This window comes from Felis catus, chromosome D3 (assembly GCF_018350175.1).
Source record: "Felis catus isolate Fca126 chromosome D3, F.catus_Fca126_mat1.0, whole genome shotgun sequence".
Classification (NCBI taxonomy): domain Eukaryota; kingdom Metazoa; phylum Chordata; class Mammalia; order Carnivora; family Felidae; genus Felis; species Felis catus.
Window position 1 is genome coordinate 58214433 of NC_058379.1, and position 20063 is coordinate 58234495.

Here is a 20063-nt window from a genome sequence, read left to right on the forward strand (position 1 = left end):
TTATAAAATGGCTAATTATTTCATTGATTTTAAACTTTTCTTCCTATATAATATGGGCACTTAAGTGCCCTCTATGCACTGCTTCTGTATCCCTCAAATCTTGATATGTTATATTTTCATTTTCATTCGTTTCAAAATATTTATTAATTTCACTTGTGATTCTTTTTGACCTATGGATTATCTAGAAATATGTTACATAACTTCCAAATACTTGACATATTTCTAGATATCTTGGTTTTTATTTTAAAAATGCATATCCTGCTGTGGAGTATAATATTCTATACATGTCAGTTAAATCAAATTAATTAATGACGTTCAATTTTTCTTTACCCTACTGAATTTTTCTTTTTTCTATCAATTGGTAACAAGAGGATGTTGCAATATCCAAATATGATTGTGAATTCCTCTACTTTTTCCTCTGGCTTTATCAAATTTACTCTGGTATTTTGAAACTCTATTTTATTCTGTTGTATATTTTTTCATTTCTTTAATGTTTTATTTATTTTTTATTTTTTAACTTCTTTTATTTTTTATTTTTTAAAATTTACATCCAAATTAGTTAGCATATAGTGCAACAATGATTTCAGGAGTAGATTCCTTAGTGCCCCTTACGCATTTAGCCCATACCCCCTCCCACAACCCCTCCAGTAACCCTCAGTTTGTTCTCCATATTTATGAGTCTCTTCTGTTTTGCCCTCCTCCCTGTTTTTATATTATTTTTGCTTCCCTTCCCTTATGTTCATCTGTTTTGTCTCTTAAAGTTCTCATATGAGTGAAGTCATATGATTTTTGTCTTTCTCTGACTGACTAATTTCGCTTAGCATAATACCCTCCAGTTCCATCCACGTAGTTGCAAATGGCAAGATTTCCTTCTTTCTGATTGCCGAATAATACTCCATTGTGTGTGTGTGTGTGTATATATATATATATATATATATATATATATATATATACCACATCTTCTTTATCCATTCATCCATTGATGGACATTTGGGCTCTTTCCATACTTTGGCTATTGTTGATAGTGCTGCTAGAAACATGGCGATGCATGTGTCCCTTCAAAACAGCACACCTGTATCCCTTGGATAAATACCTAGTAGTGCAATTGCTGGGTCGTAGGGTAGTTCTATTTTTATATTTTTGAGGAACCTCCATACTGTTTTCCAGATTGGCTGCACCAGTTTGCATTCCCACCAACAGTGCAAAAGAAATCCTCTTTCTCCACATTCTTGCCAACATCTATTGTTGCCTGAGTTGTTAATGTTAGCCATTCTGACAGATGTGAGGTGTTATCTCATTGTGGCTTTGATTTGTATTTCCCTGATGATGAGTGATGTGGAGCATTTTTTCATGTGTCAGTTGGCCATCTTGATGTCTTTTATGGAGAAGTGTCTATTCATGTCTTTTGCCCATTTCTTCACTGGATTATTTGTGTTTTGGGTATTGAGTTTGATAAGTTCTTTATAGATTTTGGATACAAACCCTTTATCGATATGTCTTTTGCAAATATCTTCTCCCATTCTGTCAGTTGTCTTTTAGTTTTGCTGATTGTTTCCTTCGCTGTGCAGAAGGTTTTTACTTTGATGACGTCCCAGTAGTTCATTTTTGTTTTTGTTTCCCTTGCCTCCAGAAATGTGTTGAGTAAGAAGTTGCTGCAGCCAAGGTCAAAGAGGTTTTCGCCTGCTTTCTCCTCGAGGATTTTGATGGCTTCCTGTCTTACATTGAGGTCTTTCATCCATTTTGAATTTATTTTTGTGTATGCTGTAAGAAAGTGGTCCAGGTTCACTTTTCTGCAGGTCGCTGTCCAGTTTTCCCAGCACCACTTGCTGAAGAGACTTTCTTTATTCCATTGGATATTCTTTCCTGCTTTGTCAAAGATTAGTTGGCCATGTGTTTGTGGGTCCCCTTCTGGGTTCTCTATTCTGTTCCATTGATCTGAGGGTCTGTTTTTGTGCCAGTACCATACTGCCTTGATGATTACAGCTTTGTAGTATAGCTTGAAGTCTGGGATTGTGATGCCTCCTGCTTTGGTTTTCTTTTTCAAGATTGCTTTGGCTATTTGGGGTCTTTTCTGGTTCCATACAAATGTTAGGATTATTTGTTCTAGCTCTGTGAAGAATGCTGGTGTTATTTTGATAGGGATTGCATTGAATGTGTAGATTGCTTTGAGTAGAATGGACATTTTAACAATATTTGTTCTTCCTAATTAATTTAGATGCAAATTTAACAAAATATTTTTTTTTTTTTAAAAAGGAGTATGGCGGGGGGGGGGGGGGAATAACCTGTCATCCAACTAGAAATCTGATAGAGGGTATGGACAAAGATCTCTCTCAGTTTTCTTGTTTAAAGTTTATTGACTTATTTTGAGAAAAAGAGAGCTAGAGTGCATGCATGTGCACACCTCAGCAGGGGAGTGGCAGAGAGAGAGAATCCCAAGCAGTCTCCATGCTATAAGTACAGAACCAATGCAGGGCTCAATCCTATGAACCATGAGATCATGACCTGAGCTGAAATCAAGAGTCAGATGCTCAACCAACTGAGCCACCCAGGAGCCTCAAAGATGTATCTGTTTAGTGATGAATTCTTTTAAGAATAAGGAAAGAATGTCCACACTTACCACTTATATTTACATGGTACTGGAGGTCCTAACTAGTGTGATCATGCATGAAAAATATTGGAAAAAAATAAGTAAAATGGTGTTTTTCTCAAATACCATGACTATCTACGTAGAAAGAAATATCCTAAAGAACCTACAGAAACAAGTACTAGAATTATTAAGTGGATTTAATACATTCATAGAATTTGAGTTCAACATACAAAAATCAATTTTATTTCTGTATGATGCAATTAGCTGCCATATAGAAATACATGTAAAGCAGCAAATAAAATATTAACTGAAATGAAGCATTTTTAGCAACATTAAAAGCCATCAAATACTATGAATAACTTAACAAAAAGTGTACAAAAACTCTATGTTGATCACTGTAATATATGGCTGAGACAAATTCAGGAAAACTTAAATAAATGGAAAGAAGATATACCATGTTCTTAGATTGTAACACTCAATATTGTTAAGATACCAATTTTTTCCCAAATTGAAGATTAGATTCAATACAAGTGAAATGACTAATTTTAGTCAAAATATCAGCTACTATTATAGAAATTGGCAAACATTCTGAAATGTATATGGAAATATGAATGGCCTAGAATAGCAAAAACAGTCTTTTCTATTTTTTTATTTTTATTTTTATTTATTTATTTATTTTGAGAGAGAGAGAGAGAGAGCATGAGCAGGAGAGTGACAGAGACAGAGGGAGAGAGAATCCCAGAGGCTCCGTGCTGTCAGTGCAGAGCCCAATATGAGGTTCAAACTCATTGACCTGAGCTGAATTCAGACGCTTAACCAACTGAGCCACCCAGGCGCCCCTATCTTTGCTGTTTTAGAAAAATTAATTGAAAAACTTGTGCTTCCTAATTTCACGTATGTTAATTAAAGTTACGTAATCAATACAGGTTGGTATTCACATTAAGATAGATAAATAGGTCAGTGGAACAGAATAGAGTCCAGAAATAGACCCACACACTCATATGTTCAGTTGTTTTTTAACAAAGGTGTCAATCAAGTCTGTGGAAAAAGGAGTCTTTTAAACAAATAATTCTGGATATACTGGATATAGATACAGGGAAAAAATGACCCTTCATTCCTACCTCACATCATACCTCAAAACTGATGTGATCATAGAGTGTTAGAGCATGATCTTCAGAGGAGGGCAGCTTGGCACAGAATATCAGAGCTTGTGCAGGGTAGGGAGGGCTTTCATACTGGGAATGGTATTAGTATTGGAGCTTGAACCTTGACCTTCAGTGTGCTGCACTCTCCCAATAAAATCCTAACCCTGAATCAAGCTCAGAGGCTGCTTTCTCTTTTACTTCTATACACCTGAGCCTTGGCACAAATTTATGATTTCTAATTATTAGGCCTTCAACACTGCAGGATAGTTTTTCCCTTGTTCTTGATCATTTTTATCTTGAATTCCCTTAATACGTATATACTCCACATCCTCCACTTCTCTCCTCAATACCCATTTCTTTCACTCACAAGAATGAATTTACCTCCTCCTTCCCAAGAGAATTAAAAATGAAGTCTACACTTGTTCAACTCTGTTTCAATCCCACCACCCTAACAACAGTCAGCCAGCTAGCAAAAAGCTATGGACTTATTGATCCAATTGCTTTCTTGAAATACCTTCCCAGATGTTTCATAAGTACCCTAGGCTACATTTAATTTCTCCCACACTCCCAGTCCTTTTCTCTGTATTGCTTATGCCCACAAATGCTGCCATTCCCACTCCCTTTTCTCCTCACTTTTCACATTCAAACACTTGTCAAGTTCTACCAATTAAAAAAAAATTAATGTTATTTTTGAGAGAGAAAGAGACAGAGTGTGAGTGGGGAAGGGTCGGGGTGTGGGGGGAGACACAGAATCCAAAGCAGGCTCCAGGCTCTGAGCTGTCAGCACATGGGCTTGAACCCATGAACTGTGAGATCATAACTGGGGCTGAAGTTGGACACTTAACCAGTAGAGCCACCCAGGTGCCCCTCTACCAATTTTAAATCCTAAATATGTTTTTAAAATTATCTCTCTTCATTTCCTATGATTGCTTCTCCATTCCAGACTCTCATCATCTCTCATCAGAGCTGTTACAACAGCTCTCTGACTCATCCAGCTTCTTGTAGTCACTTTTGTAGGTCTACGTGGTGCCAGGATAATTTTTGATAAATTCAAGTTGGATAATGCCATTTTTTTCCCCTTAGCACCTTTCAGTGACTCTGCCTTGCCTACAAAATAGAGCTTAAGCCCCTTATATGAGAAAGCAAGCCTTTCATGATCTGAGCTGAGCCTATCTGTCTGGCTTTACTTGTTGGTATATGTGCTCATGCTGTTTTTTTCTACTTAGGATATCATTCCGTATACCCTGCTTATCCTCCAAAATTTAGTTTGGATGCTTCCGGAATTTCCCTTCAGTTATATAGATAGATGTCCTGCCTTTATGCTCCCGTTAACACCCTTGTATCTTGAATCATAGCATGTATCATATTGTATTAAAAATGATCTGTTTCAATGTCTCTTTCACCACTAAAATCACTTTGAAAACAGAAACCAGGTCTTGCTCATATTTGTATACTTAGCACCTAGCATATTTCATATACTCAATAAATATTTGTTTTTCAATTTTGTCCACTCTAGCTCCATAACACATTATCAGGCCTATAGAGTGTGTCCTCAACAAATATCTGATGAATATATAAAGGAATTATTGATTTAGTAATTTATTGAACAGGCACAAAGAAAGCAGAATTCGAGATAACTGATGTTTTTCATATAAGTGAGAGAATGGTAGCGTCATTAAATGGAAATGGAAGCATGGAGGAACTAGTTTCAAGATAAATGTAATGCCATTGCTTTCACATGAGTTGCTTTGGGAGGTATGGCAAGACCTCCCTTCAAAACTTTCTAGTAGCTAGTGGATCAGGTCAGTAGTTTTAGAGAGCAATGGGGGCTAGATGAATCTGTTTAGAAATCATCATTGAAAATACAATGATGTGACAAGAATCACTAAGAAAGTGCTAAGTGAGGGAAGATTACAGACAAAGACAGAATCTTGAGGAATGTCTGCATTTAAGGGAAAGGAAGTAGAAGGCTCCTAAAACTAGAAAACCAGTCATGATAATATATTCTGAAGTCCCAGGTAAAAAATTTTCAGAAAGGAGTCAGCTGCTGTGAAGTGTCCTGTTAAAAAGACTGTTGAAAGAGGAAAGACCACTAGATTTGCTCTTTAAAAAGTAGTTTTGGGTCCTCTCTCTTTTCTTTTTTGGTAAGTCTGGCTAGGGGTTTTTCAGTTTTATTTATACTTTCAAGAAACCAGCTTTTAGTTTCATTGATCTGTTCTACTGGGGTTTTTTTTGTTGTTGTTTCCATACTGTTTATTTCTACTCTAATCTTTATTATTTCCCTTCTTCTGCTGTCTTTAGGCTTTGTCACTCCTTTTCTAGCTCCTTTAAGTGTTAGGTTAGGTTAGGTTGTATATTTGGGACCTTTCTTGCTTCTTAAGATAGGCCTGAATCGCAATTTCCTCTTAGGAAATGTACTTTCCTCTTAGGACTGCCTTTGCTGCATCCCAAAGGGTTTGGACTATTGTGTTTTCATTTTCACTTACTTCCATGTATTTTTTAATGTCTTCTTTAATTTCCTGGTTAACCCATTCATTCTGTAGTAGGATGTTCTTTAACCTCCATGTGTTTTAGGGCTTTCCAAATTTTTTCTTGTGGTTGATCTCAAGTTTCATAGCATGTGATCTGAAAATATGCATGATATGATCTCAATCTTTTTGTACCTGTTGAGGACTGACTTGTGACCCAGTATGTGATGTATTCTATGGAGTGTTCCATGTGCACTGGAGAACAATGTGTATCCTGCTGCTTTAGGATGAAATGTTCTGAATACATTTGTTAAGTCCATCTGGTCCAGTGTGTCATTCAAAGTCATTGTTTCCTTGTTGATTTTCTGCTTAGATGATCTCTCCATTGCTATAAGTGGGATATTAAAGTCTCCTACTGTTATGGTATAATTATCAATAAGTTTTTAATGTTTGTTATTAATATATATGTATATATGTGCATATATATTGGTTCTCCCAAGTTGGGAGTGTAAATATTTATAGTTGTTAGATCTTCTTGGTGGCTGGACCCCTTAATTATGATATAATGCCCTTCTTCATCTATTGTTACAGTCTTTGTTTTGAAATCTAATTTGTTTGATATAAGTATGGTTATTCTGGCTTTCTTTTGACCTCCATTAGCATGGTAGATGGCTAGAACTATGAATATGTGAATTCAGCAAAGTTGCAGGATATAAGATCAACATGTAGAAATCAGTTGCATCTCTATATATCAATAATGAAGCAGCAGAAATAGAAATCAAGGAATCGAACACATTTGCAGTTGCACCAAAAACCATAAGATACCTAGGAATAAACCGAACCAAAGAGGTAAAAGATCTATATGCTGAAAACCAAAGAAAGCTTATGAAAGAAATTGAAGAAGACACAAAGAAATGGAAAAATATTCCATGCTCATGGATTGGAAGAACAAATATTATTAAAATGTCGATACTACCCAAAGCAATCTACACATTCAGTGCAATCCCTATCAAAATAACACCAGCATTCTTCACAGAGCTAGAACAAACAATCCTAAAATTTGTATGGAACCAAAAAAGACCCCAAATAGCCAAAGTAATGTTGAAAAAGACAACCAAAACTGGAATCATCACAATTCTGGACTTCAAGTTGTATTACAAAGCTATAATCATCAAGATAGTATGGTACTGGTACAAAAACAGACACATAGATCAATGGAATAAAACAGGGAACCCAGGAATGGGCCCACAAGTGTCTGGCCAACAAACCTTCAGCAAAGTGGGAAAGAGTATCCAATGGAAAAAAGAAAGTCTCTTCAGTAAATGGTGCTGGGAGAACAGGCCAGTGACATGCAGAAGAATGAAACTGGGCCACTTTCTTACATCATACACAAAAATAAATTTTAAATGGATGAAAGACCTAAATGTGTGACAGGAAACCATCAAAATCCTATGAGAAAAAACAGGCAGCAACCTCTCTGACCTCGGCTGCAGCAACTTCTTACTAGACATGTCTCCGAAGGTAAGGGAAATAAAAACAGAAGTGAACTATTGGGACCTCATCAAGATAAAAACTTAGGCACAGCAAACAAAACAATCAACAAAACTAAAAAGCAACCAATGGAATGGAAGAAGATATTTGCAAATGACATATCAGATAAAGGGTTAGTATCCAAAATCTATAAAGAACTTACCAAACTCAACACCCAAAAACAAATAATCCGGTTAATAAATGGACAGAAAACATGAAGAGACACTTTTCCAATGACAACATCCAGATGGCTAACAGACACATGAATAGATGCTCAATATCACTCATCATCAGAGAAACACAACTCAAATCCAGACTGAGATACCACCTTACACCTGTCAGAATGGCTAAAATGAACAACTCAGGCAACAACGGATGTTAGCTAGGATTCAGAAAAGGGGGAACCCTTTGCACTGTTGGTGGGAATGCAAACTGGGTGGAAATTTTGAGTTTTCCTCAAAAACTTAAAAACAGAATTACTCTACAACCTAGAAATTGCACTACTAGATATTTATCCAAAGGACACAAAAATGCAGATTTGAAGGGGGCACATGCACTCCAATGTTTATAACAGTGCTATCAACAATAGCTAAATTATGAAAGGAGCCCAAATATTCATTGATTGATGAATGGATAAAGAAGATGTGGTATATATCCACAATGGAATATGACTCGGCAATCAAAAAGAATGGAATCTTGCCATTTGCAACAATGTGGATGGAATTACAGTCTATTATGCTAAGCACAATAAGTCAGTCATATGTGGAATTTAAGAAACAAAACAGATGAACATAAGGTAAGGGAAGCAAAAATAAGATAAAAACAGAGGTGGCAAACCATTAAAAGACTCGTAAATACAGAGAATGAACTGAGGGTTTCTGGAGGCGTGTTGGGTGGTGGGATGGGCTAAATGTGTAATGGGCGTTAAGGAGGACGCTTGTTGGGATGAGCACTAGGTATTATATGATTAATCACTGGGTTCAACTCCTGAAACCAATACCACACTGTATTTTACTAACTTGAATTTAAATAAATACATTTTAAATTAGTTTTAGTAGGTATATCTTTAAAATTGATTATTGTTTTCTAGAGGTTTGGCAGAGAAGGAAAAGAGAGGAGATGGTACTTTTTATTTAAAAAGTACATGATTATTAGATGAAATGAAAATATGAAGAAATATATAAACTAAATTATAAAAGCTATTCCCTAAGTCACTCTATTTCTGCTTCTTTCCACAGGTTTGGTATCTATTCATCTAGAAGTTTAAAAATACTTTTTGTGTATTTTTGTTTTTACAAAAATTAGGTCACATTATATACATTCTATTATTGCAAATTGCTTTTCTTTCTATTTCTTTCTTTCTTTTTTCCTTTTTCTTTCTTTCTTTCTTAATATTATGTCATGAAGTTTCTCCACAATAGTATAAAGAACTACTTCTTTCCTTTTAATAACTGAATATTATTCCTTATAATAGATGTATCATGGGTTTTTTTTCACTCATTCTTCTATTGAATATTTGCCTTCAATTTTCTCCTATTACAAGTATTCTGCAGTGATCATCCTTGAACAAATATTATCATACTGTTGTTTATGTAATTCTATAGAATAACTTCTTAAAAGCAAAATTGTTAGGAGGTAGGTGCATTTTTATTTTGTGTTGACAAATCACCCACCAAAAGGCTATACCAATTTACAGTTCCTCCAGTAATGTATTAAAATGCTCTTGTCCCCTCACTGTCACTGACACTGAGTATTATACTTTCCCACTTATGGGAAGAGTTTCTGGTTTTAGATTTAGGGTTTGGTTTTTAATGGAAAGTCTGATCTTGTTTGTAATCCTCAGAAAGAATTAAGTTGAGAGGAGGAATTTGTAAATTATAAGAAAAGGAGAAAACTGATAGGCCATAGTCACAGAAGGCATAGGTCACTGATATCAAGAGTACGAATAAAAGGTGTGATTTTCTTTGGAGACATTAATGGAGGAATAGTAGATAGGTAAAGCTGGAAATAAATACAAAGGAAAGGAGAGATTTTTTTTTTCTAGTCATCTTTATTTTAGAGAAATTAGAAGCCATGTCCCCTGTTGAGATAGTGGATTACCAGGATTGGGTTTGGAATAAAGGTGTAGAAATGGAGTATGGAAAATGGGGTAAAGAAGCAGGAAGCAATCAGCTTTGGGAGGGATAAACATTGGCTAGTATTGGGGACTCAGCTGAGTTGAGAATGAATGAATTTAGGGGAGTCAGTAGTCTTGGTCGCATTAACTTTCATATATGAACAAGCAAAGATATAGTCCTTGGATTTGCCTGCATTTGGAGCTTCTGGGTTAAGGTAAATTTATCTTACATTCACGGTGAGATAGTTTTATTCTCTTTTTTCCTGTCTCATGAATAGAAGTTATATGAGCTAAGATATACAGCCACTGGTGAATCCACATGGGAAAGTGATCTCTGAATTCTGGTTAAAAAAAAAATTTAAGAGTATAAATTTAATATGCTGCATTATGTTCATATAAAGCCATACTACTAATAGTTTTTGTTTCTTTATATCACTCCAAACATAAAGCTATTTAATTTCTTGGTTTTAGTAATACATTTGATATGAGCAGACATTATTAAAAATTCTGATCAACGTAAACCAGAAACCCAATGACTTTGATAGGTTTACATGATTATAATCCTGGTCAAATTATTTCTATCTAGGGATTGATTACCTCTGTTTCTGGGGAGTTTGTTTAGTCTTAATATTTAGATTCTACTTTTTGAGTAAAAGTCTTCCCCCCCCCCTCTCTCTTTTCACTTTAGTACTCACATTGTTCATGGGCATGGGGAAGACAATACCAAAGTGTCATGAGTCTGTGGTTAATTTAAGTGTGAAGGAAGAGGCTGGTGGAATAGTAATGAATATACATCATTCTAACACTTCTTTCTAAAAAATAAAATGTTGTAAGGAAATGTGTTAATGGTGAGAACACAGTTTATTAGAGAGAAAAACATATGTACATGTGTTTATTTTCATTAAAATTCCTTTTTCTCCATATTTGCCTTGTTAACTTTAGAATGAAATGATGTGGGGACAGAGACCAGTTATTCCACATGCACCATTGTACTGCTCCTTACATACTCTGGGCACATAATAAATACTGTAACAATTGAAAATGAGAAACACAAATGCGTGTTGAAGCAAATTGGTGATATTTTAATCCCTAATGTTCAATTTTAGTACTTGGAAACATTTTAGTTATGCAAGTCTTGTTTTAGCATACTTTTTATTTCTACAGATATTCTGGTTCTTAGTCATACTCTGTGGCTTTATTAGCAGTTTCATGAGTCTGAGTCTCATTTCCCCAATTCCAAATATAAGCTTTTTGAGGATAAAGACCATTTCTTTTCCAAAATTATTGTGGAAAGTTACAAAACAGACCTTCTATAAATTATTCAAATTATATTTCAATAAAAAATAAGAAGAAAAAGAAAGTCCTTACTGCCATGAATTGCATTTTAACTCATGCTGAATTTATATGCCTTTATGTGATCGCACACCCCCATGTATGCTGTCTACATACAGCCCATTCGTGTTTATTCTTTTTAGTTTATTGAAGTCAAAATATTCTGACTGGCTGCTGGGAGCATCATCATCCATCAAAAAGTACCAGGAGTCCACTAACAGTGGTGAAAATAGAAGGGAGAAGAAGACAGTTGGGTTTCAATCACAAACAGAAGATAATGCCCTATGGACATGTCAAAAGAAAGATGCATATCGACCCCAAAGAGGTAAGCTTAGCATTTATAAGTAGCAAAAGAAGAAGCTGTTCCAGGGCTAGTGGTTGCTAGTGGGTGCTAGCCATGAACTCCAGATGATTTCTACAACCCTGAGCAAGAGTTAAGTATGTTACAAACTGACATGTGCCTTCAAGGCCACAAGTAGCACATTTGCTAGATCACTGAATCACATCATCCTTTCTCTTAGAATACTCTTCTGAGAAACTGTCCAGTTTGTCTCTCTCTGCAAGCAGCAAACTATAAGGATGATTCAATAGTAAGTATGGTAATAGACACAAAATAATGTTCAAAGTGAGTAAAGAGGACAGGAAATTGAGTATAAATTTCTTCTGGGAGAGTAAACTCTAACAATTACAGTTAATCCTCAATTAACTAGAAATATAGGAAGGGTGGAGGAGAGGTCATGGACAATTCTACATTGTGGCTAAAACAAAACCTCATAAGTCTGAAGCATATATTACCTAATAGTCTTTTAAGTGCCAGCAATTCTTCCTATTTTAGATGTCACAGATATTTTAAGATTTTATTTTTAAGTAATCTCTACACCCAATGTAGGGCCCTGACTTACAACCCCAAGATCAAGAGTCACAGGCTCCACCAACTGAGCCAGGCAGGCACCCCAGATGTGACAGATATTTTTAAATAAATCAATTGTAAAGTAACAGTATGAAACGTTGAATGAAGCAGTCAAATTTAATTATGTTTCCCTATTGTTTCTGGAGCAGCTTCTTTCTTAATCTCTCCTAAAAAATTTTTTTTTAAGTTTATTTATTTTGAGTGAGAGAGTGTGTGAGCAGGGGAGAGGCAGAGAGAGAATTCCAAGCAGGCTCTGCACTGCCAGCACAGAGCCCGACGTGGGGCTCAAACTCATAACACATGATATCATGACCCAAGCTGAAATAGAGCCAGATGCTCAACCAACTGAGCCACCCAGGCGCCCCTCTCATGAAATTATTAAGGGAAGGACTTCATAGCAGAATGCAGCAAGTCTAAGCTTCATTGTAGAGGGAGATGTACAGGAAAGAAATGGCCACAAAAAGTCTTGGAGCCCCCTCTGCTCACACCTCCTTTCAAGATATCGCTTTTTCCTGCTCACAGCCATTAACCCTGACTTCTGTCTTATTTACCTCTTTTTTTTACTGAGCTGGTACTTGCCCATCTCTGCTAGTAAGCAAGCAACTTTTGATGATCTCTCTAGCCGCTCTTACATTTATGTATTTGAAAACTGGGCAGTGCTTTATTAGATCTTGTATAGCATGCCCTTATCACCTGCCACCTTTGTCATGATTTTTTGTTTTAATTATGATTAATCCAGGAATAGTTTAATCTTCTCCCAAATGATTGAGAGATGATAATTAGTCCAAACTTCAGAAGAAAAAGTATCCACATCTTGAAACAAAAACAAGTATGTTTTCTTTGACATAAGGCAGAAGTTCTGCAGACCTCCATTGTGTTAGGACAACTTAGACCAACTTTTGTCTTGTTAGACTTTGCTACCAGAAACAGAAATGAAATTGAAGAGACTTCATATCAGAGATAGAATCTTCTTTACTTTCTCTGCTAGTCCTTGAGAGATGGGAAACCCTTCACTCTTTTCTTAGCCCTTGTACTTTGGAGAATAGAGAACCAATCAAAACTGGTGTGGTGGTTACACGGCAAAGCTTAACATAGTTTTCTGTTAACTTGTCAACAAATTTGTGTTGTGTGTCAGCACTAAAATAAAATGGCAAAATGAGAAAAATATAGTGTAATAGCAAAGGGACAAATGACTTGTGTTATTGGTTAAGACCACAGCCACATTCTAGGGCTGCAGTGGAAAAGGCACTTTGAGAAAGGTACCATCAGGCCAGCCCTACCAGTGGTGGAGGTTAATCTCTCCTGGGCCCAGCTACAGAAGCTGTAAGCCTGGAAAGGGCTTGTGTCCAAAAAAAATCAATTTCTAATTTGAAACAAAATCATTTTTGACTAACAGGGGTTCAGAACCCATTACTTTTTGCTGTATAGTCTGCTGACATTTCAGCACTTTCTGTGGTGCACAATGAATCCTAATAGTCATTTTATAATGTTGCTATACCAATCAATTTAACCAAGAGAAAGCTGTTACAATTCTGCAAAGTTTTCAGGAACAGTGTTCACTCATGGTTTTAGTTTTTTCATTAGCTTTTTTCCTTTTTTTTTTTTAAATGGGGAAAGGTTGTGTTGCAGTGAAAAAAAAATAGAACCTTTTTCATCTTTTTAAGAGAGTTTGTTTTAAGGTATTCACAGGAATTAACCTTTTTTTTCCTTCTTATAAGAAGGACTGTCGTGTGTTTTTTGCTTCTTTTATTCTTATATGAAGCCATTGGCAAAATTACGGTACACCTGATCATTGAGGAGCTGACGTTGCCTCCTTGGGTCCTTCTGCTCATCGCGGAGCTCGTGCATAGATCACAGAGTAGGGCAGTTGGTATTTACGGTGGCTCCCAGCCAGATGGGAGACAGGCCTTTCACGATGTGTTGCCAGGGGTTTGGACACCCTGTTTATCATAAGGCCAGTGACCTAGCACTAATTGCTTAAGTTATACCGCTTGGTTTAATGTCTCTTTAATTGCTTTCCCCTCCTTAACGTGTCTAAATTTTTTAACAAACTTTTCTTCTTTGTTTCCTTTGTTGTCTTTAATCATTAATTACTACATAGGATGTTTATTTCAGGACCATTAATCTTTATTATCAGTCACTTATCCCTTTACCTTTTCTATCCTCCTCACCATTCCATCAACTTTTTTGATACTAAATACACCCCCACACACACACACACATACACACACATACACACACACACACATACATATATATGTATATGTATATGTATATGTATATGTATATGTATATGTATATGAAGTATAGACCTCACTGTTTTCTCTCTCAAGAAACAGCCTGGGGATCACAACAATGTATACAGTATTGTCAGAATTACTTAAAATATAAATTGTTTTTCACTTGTCAATGCTTGGAATATTCTATTTTAGTTTTATTGAGCTATATGGAACAAGGAGACATTACTTAAGAAAATCTGAACTTGAGTCAAGAACTTTTCAGCCAAAGGCACAAATCTGGAAACACACACTGTTCTTTCCTCTTTTTTCCTCCCTACTCAGCAGTGGTTTTTTTCCCTCTCCCAACTTGCCTCGAACCTCCCTTTTCTTACCAATCACTGATTCCCTTTCATAAGAGCCCTCCCAGCTGAGGGCATTTTCATTCTGTTATGTTGGCAGGCTATCAGAGGCCATGAGGCCACTGAGCAGACATGTTCCAGAATCAAAATGTTAGGCCTCAGGGCTTGGCATCACCTATTTCTAAGTGAGGCTGTAAAGCCATCCCAAAGCCCCCTACTGCATTTAGAGCTACCTCCTGTTTGTTCCTTTTTCATGGACCTCTGAATCTTCTTAAAACTTCAAGAAAGGCTGAACCTAAAGTAATTTGGATTTAACTGATGATATTGACTGTGCCCTTCATTTTGTCTTTGGGCTTTTTTAGGCTCTATAATATACAGCCGCTATCACTCGTTGACAGCCCCTGAGGGGCTCCCAAACATATTTTTCTTTTACTGAAAGAGAATTGTTATAGACTCATCTGAAGTGAGGAATAATCTCTGAAGCTCCTAGGTGTTCCTCTAAGTAAGCTTGTGCTTGCAATGATGTGAATGTTCTTTGTAGTCCATGATAGATTAATATAGGTGACATGATTAAAGAAATAAACAAGTTGGAGTATCCAAAGTATAGAAGCCATTTCCATTTTGCCTCTAATGAACACTTATTTATATTTCTTTTATTATTAACATCATCATCATTATTGTATGTTTAATCATTAGAAATGTATATCACAAGATACTGCTTCTGATTCCCAGAAGTCTGAGCTAAAAGATTTGTTAAAAGTTGAAGCCTTTATCAATAGAACACAGAAGACAACCATAATATAGGGGTATGAATAAACCCAGGTATGTAGATTAAATTGTCCTGCTCAGTCCCTTTAAAAAAGGAATTCAACTGGGGCATCTGGGGCGCTCAGTCGGTTAAGCGTCTGACTTCGGCTCAAGTCACGATCTCTCAGTTTGTGAGTTCAAGCTCCGCATGGGGCTCTGTGATAACAGCTCAGAGCCTGGCGCCTGCTTCAGATTCTGTGTCTCCTCCTCTCTCTGCCCCTCCCATGTTCATGCTCTCTCTGTTTCTCGGTAATAAATAAACGTTAAAAAAAAAAAAAAAGGAATTCAACTGCAAGAGAGCAGGATTAAGAGTTGAAGTTGCTGTATATGGAATATTGTCACTTAAAGCAGAGACTCTACATTTCCCATTGCCCACAGCAGAAAGAAGTATCTCAAAATACTATATAATTTACTTGTTTTTGAATATTGTACATCTTCTCCCACTAGAATATGAACACTCCATATTTTACAGTTGTGTCCGCATGAGAACATTGCTTAACATGTAGTAGGTGCTCACTATATATTTGTTGTATGAATTAATATAACATTAAGTAGGTAGGTAGGTAGGTCTTTCTGTTTCTTTGCCCTGTTTCCCGGCCATTAAGATCTAATAAGTTAGCTTTTTCATCCTCAGTACCTACAGTGATTTAGTGATTTAAGAAATATATATTCTTCTCCCTTCAAAATCCTTATGATTGGCAATGTCAAAGAGATATCAGTGGAGTGTGGTCTTAAAAACCTCACTGCTTTGGGGTGCCTGGATGGCTCAGTTGGTTAAGCATCAACTCCTGATTTCAGCTCAGGTCATGATCTCACGGTCCATGAGTTCAAGCCCTGCATTGGGCTCTTCACTGGCGGCATGGAGCCTGCTTGGGATTCTCTATCTCCCTGTATCTCTGCCCCTCCCCATGTGTTGTCTTTCTCTCTCTCTCTCAAAAATATATATTAACAAAAAAACAGCACTGCCTTAAGAATCAAGAAAACTGTAGGGTTTTTAATGTTTTCTTTTATTCTATTTCAGATTTTTTTTTAAATTTTTTTTAATGTTTATTTATTTTTGAGACAGAGAGAGACAGAGCATGAATGGGGGAGGGGCAGAGAGAGAGGGAGACACAGAATCGGAAGCAGGCTCCAGGCTCTGAGCCATCAGCCCAGAGCCTGACGCGGGGCTCGAACTCATGAACCGTGAGATCATGACCTGAGCTGAAGTTGGATGCTCAACCGACTGAGCCACCCAGGCACCCCTCTATTACAGATTTAATTTATATACTGTAAAATTGCATAGGTCTCAAATGTACAGTCTGATAAACTTTGACAACTGTATATATCCATACAGTTAGGATATAGTAGTTTTCCATTCTTCATGAGAGCTCCATCATGGTCTTTTCCAGTCATTCCCCCCTGAAAACCTCTCTCCTTGGTCTTCACATGACTGCCTTCTGTATCCTCACATGGCCTTTCACTAGCAGCATGCATTCCTAGTGTATTTCTCTCTTCTTTTAAGGACAAAGGGTCATATTGAATTAAAGGTGACCCATATGACCTCATTTAGCCTTAATTACATCTTTAAAGCTTCTATCTCCAAATACAGTCACATTCTGAGGTATACTAAGGGTTAGGACTTCAACACATGAATTTGGATGAAGTGGAGGAACACAATTCAGTCCATAACAACTACTTTCTTTCCAGTCTTTATTCTTTTTCTTTTTTTTTCTTAACTCATTATTCTTCCTAGGACTTCTTTTACAGTGTAAAATAAAATGGTTAATGTGAACTTCCATAGGGAAGTCCTGATCTTACAGGGAAAGCAGTCTTCCACCATTTAGTATGATTTTATTAGCTATAGCGGGTTTTTTTGTAAATGTTCTTTATCAGGTTAAGAAAGTTCCTTCCTCATTTGCTGGGAATTGTTATCATAATGAGTGTTGAATTTCATCAAGTCTTTTTCGTGTACCTATTGAGATGAATTTTCTTCTTTATTCTGTGAATTTGATTATTTACACTGATTGGAAGATATTGGTATATAATACCCTTTTTTGGTAATGATCTTGTCAGGGTTTGGTATCAGAATTATGCTAGTGAGTTATGCTTAATGAGTCAGGAAGATGTCAGAAACATGGCAGAGAGGCTCCCCCAACCCCCAGAACTACTGAAAACCCTAGCAAAACTGCCAAAATCAGCACTATCAGAACTCTGGAAGATAGTGAAAGATTACCAAAAAGCAAGCAAATGCTTAGCCAGGAAAAAGGCCACTGAAACATGGTAGGAGAACTTTGTGAAGTTTCAATTTAGCGTTGTCCCACCCCCATCCCCAGCATGGCAGCACACTTGAAGACAACATCCTGAGTTCCAGGAATGAGCACCTGGTCCCAGAGGAAGCAGAGCAGATCTGATTCTCAAGGAATTGTGTTTGTCTGTTTGCACCTGTCTATTTCCTAAAGGGTTCATCCAAGGGACTGTCTTTGTTTTTCCTAAGTCTGAACTTTCTCAGAACAGAAGAAACTACATGTAGGACATTCCTTGCAAACATTAAAAGCAAAGTGAACACACCATTGCTTCCTGGAGTAAAAAAGTAAGAGGTGAGACAAACAATAAACACACCAAAAGCCAACAAATTAGACAACCATAGATGAAATGGACAAATTCCTAAAAACACACAAATTACCGAAACTGACTCAAGAAAAATAGGAAATCTGAGTAGACCCATAACAAGTAAAGTGATTAAATCAGCAATCAAAAACCTCCCAAAAAGGACAAGCCCAGGATCAGATGACTTCACTGCTGAGTTCTATCAAATTATTTAAAGAATTAGCACAAATCCTTTTGTAACTCTTCTTAAAAAAATAAATAAATAAAAGAGAAGGAACACTACTTCACTCATTTCAAGAGGCCAGCATTATTCTGATGCCAAAGCCAGAGAAAGACATCACAAGAAAACTACATGCCAATATCGCTCATGAAAACAGATAAAAATATCCTCAATCAAAGAGTAGCAAAACTGAATGCAGCAGCATATTAAAAGAATTACATACCCTAACCAAATGGGATTCAGCCCAGGAATGCAAAGGTAGTTGAACATACAAAAACCAATCAGTGCAATATATCATATGAATAGAGTGAAGGGGAAGGGTGTCTGGCTGGCTCAGTTGGTAGAGCATGTGACTCTTAATCTGAGTGTCATGAGTTCAAGCCCCACCTTGGGCATGGAGGCTAATTCAAACAAAATTGAATGAAGGAATAAAAAAACATCAAACCAACATGGAAAAATCATTTGACAAAATCCAACACTCTTTCATAATAAAAACAATTAACAAAGTAAGAATAGAAGGGAACTTCCTCAACATGATAAAAGGCATATATGAAAAACCCACAGCTAATATCATACTCAATTGTAATAGACTGAAAGTTTACCCCCAAGATCAGAAATAAGACAAGTATCCCTGTTTTTGCCACTTCTGTTCAACCTTGTACTGGAAGTTCTAGCCAGAGCAGTTAGACCAGAAAAAGAAATAGGAATGCCTGGGTGACTCAGTCAGTTAAGCGTCTGGCTCTTGTCTTCAGCTCAGGTCATTATCTCATAATCTGTGAGTTCAAGCCCCACATCAGTCTCTCTGCTGTCAGCGCAGAGCCTGGAATGGATCAGATCCTCTATTGCCCTCTCTTTCTGTCCCTCCTCTGCACTCTCTCTCATGCTCTCTCTTCAAAATAAATAAACATTTTTTAAAAAAGAAAAGAAATAAAACATATCCAAATTGGAAAGGAAAAAGTTAAACTTTTAGCAAATGAGATTATTTTACATATAGAAAATCCTAGAGGATGCACAAAAAACTCTTAGAGCTAATAAATGAATTCACCAAAGTGGCAGTCTAAAATTCAATGCTCAAAAATCACTTACATTTCTACACACTAGTAATGAACTACTGAAATTAAAAAAAAAAACAATTCCGTTTATATTAGCATCAAAACAATAAAATACCTAGCAACAAATTTAACCAAGAGTATAAGACTTGTACACTGAACAGTACAGAACATTGCTGAAACAAATTAAAGAAGACCTAAATGGAAAGACATTTTGTGTTCATGGATTTGAGTATTTAATACTGTTGAGATGTCAATATTCCCCAAAGTGATCCACAGATTGAATGCAATCCCTGTCAAACTCCCAATATCATTTTTTGCAGAAATGGAAAAATCAATTCCAAAATTCATACAGAATTTCAAGAGTCCCCAGATAGTCAACACAATCTTGAAAAAGAGGAGCAAAGTTGAAGTACTCATACTTCCTAATTTTGAAATTTACTACAAAGCTATAGTAATCAAAACTATATTGAAATTATACCTATACCTGGCATGAGGATATGTGTGTGTGTGTGTGTGTACACACACACACACACACACACACACAGATCAATGGAATAGACTTGAGAATCCAGAAGTAAACCCATACATTTCTGGCCAATTGATTTTCAACAGGGGTTGCCAAGACAATTCAACAAATGAATAGTCTTTTCAACAAATAGTGCTGGGACAACTAATTGGATATTCACATGCAAAAAAGTGAAGCTGGACTCTTCATTTATATACCTCAGG

At 36.4% G+C, this 20063-nt stretch overlaps 1 protein-coding gene across 15 annotated transcripts in view; it reads left to right on the forward strand.

Moving 5' to 3' along the window:
- KIAA1328 (protein hinderin) overlaps positions 1 to 20063 on the forward strand; it is a 356080-nt gene that overhangs the window by 258640 nt on the left and 77377 nt on the right. For all 15 annotated transcript variants that reach the window (XM_045041344.1, XM_019815187.3, XM_006938856.5 and 12 more), the window contains one exon: positions 11322 to 11503. In XM_045041344.1, coding sequence (XP_044897279.1) covers positions 11322 to 11503 — 182 coding nt within the window. The remainder of the gene's footprint in view (positions 1 to 11321; positions 11504 to 20063) is intronic.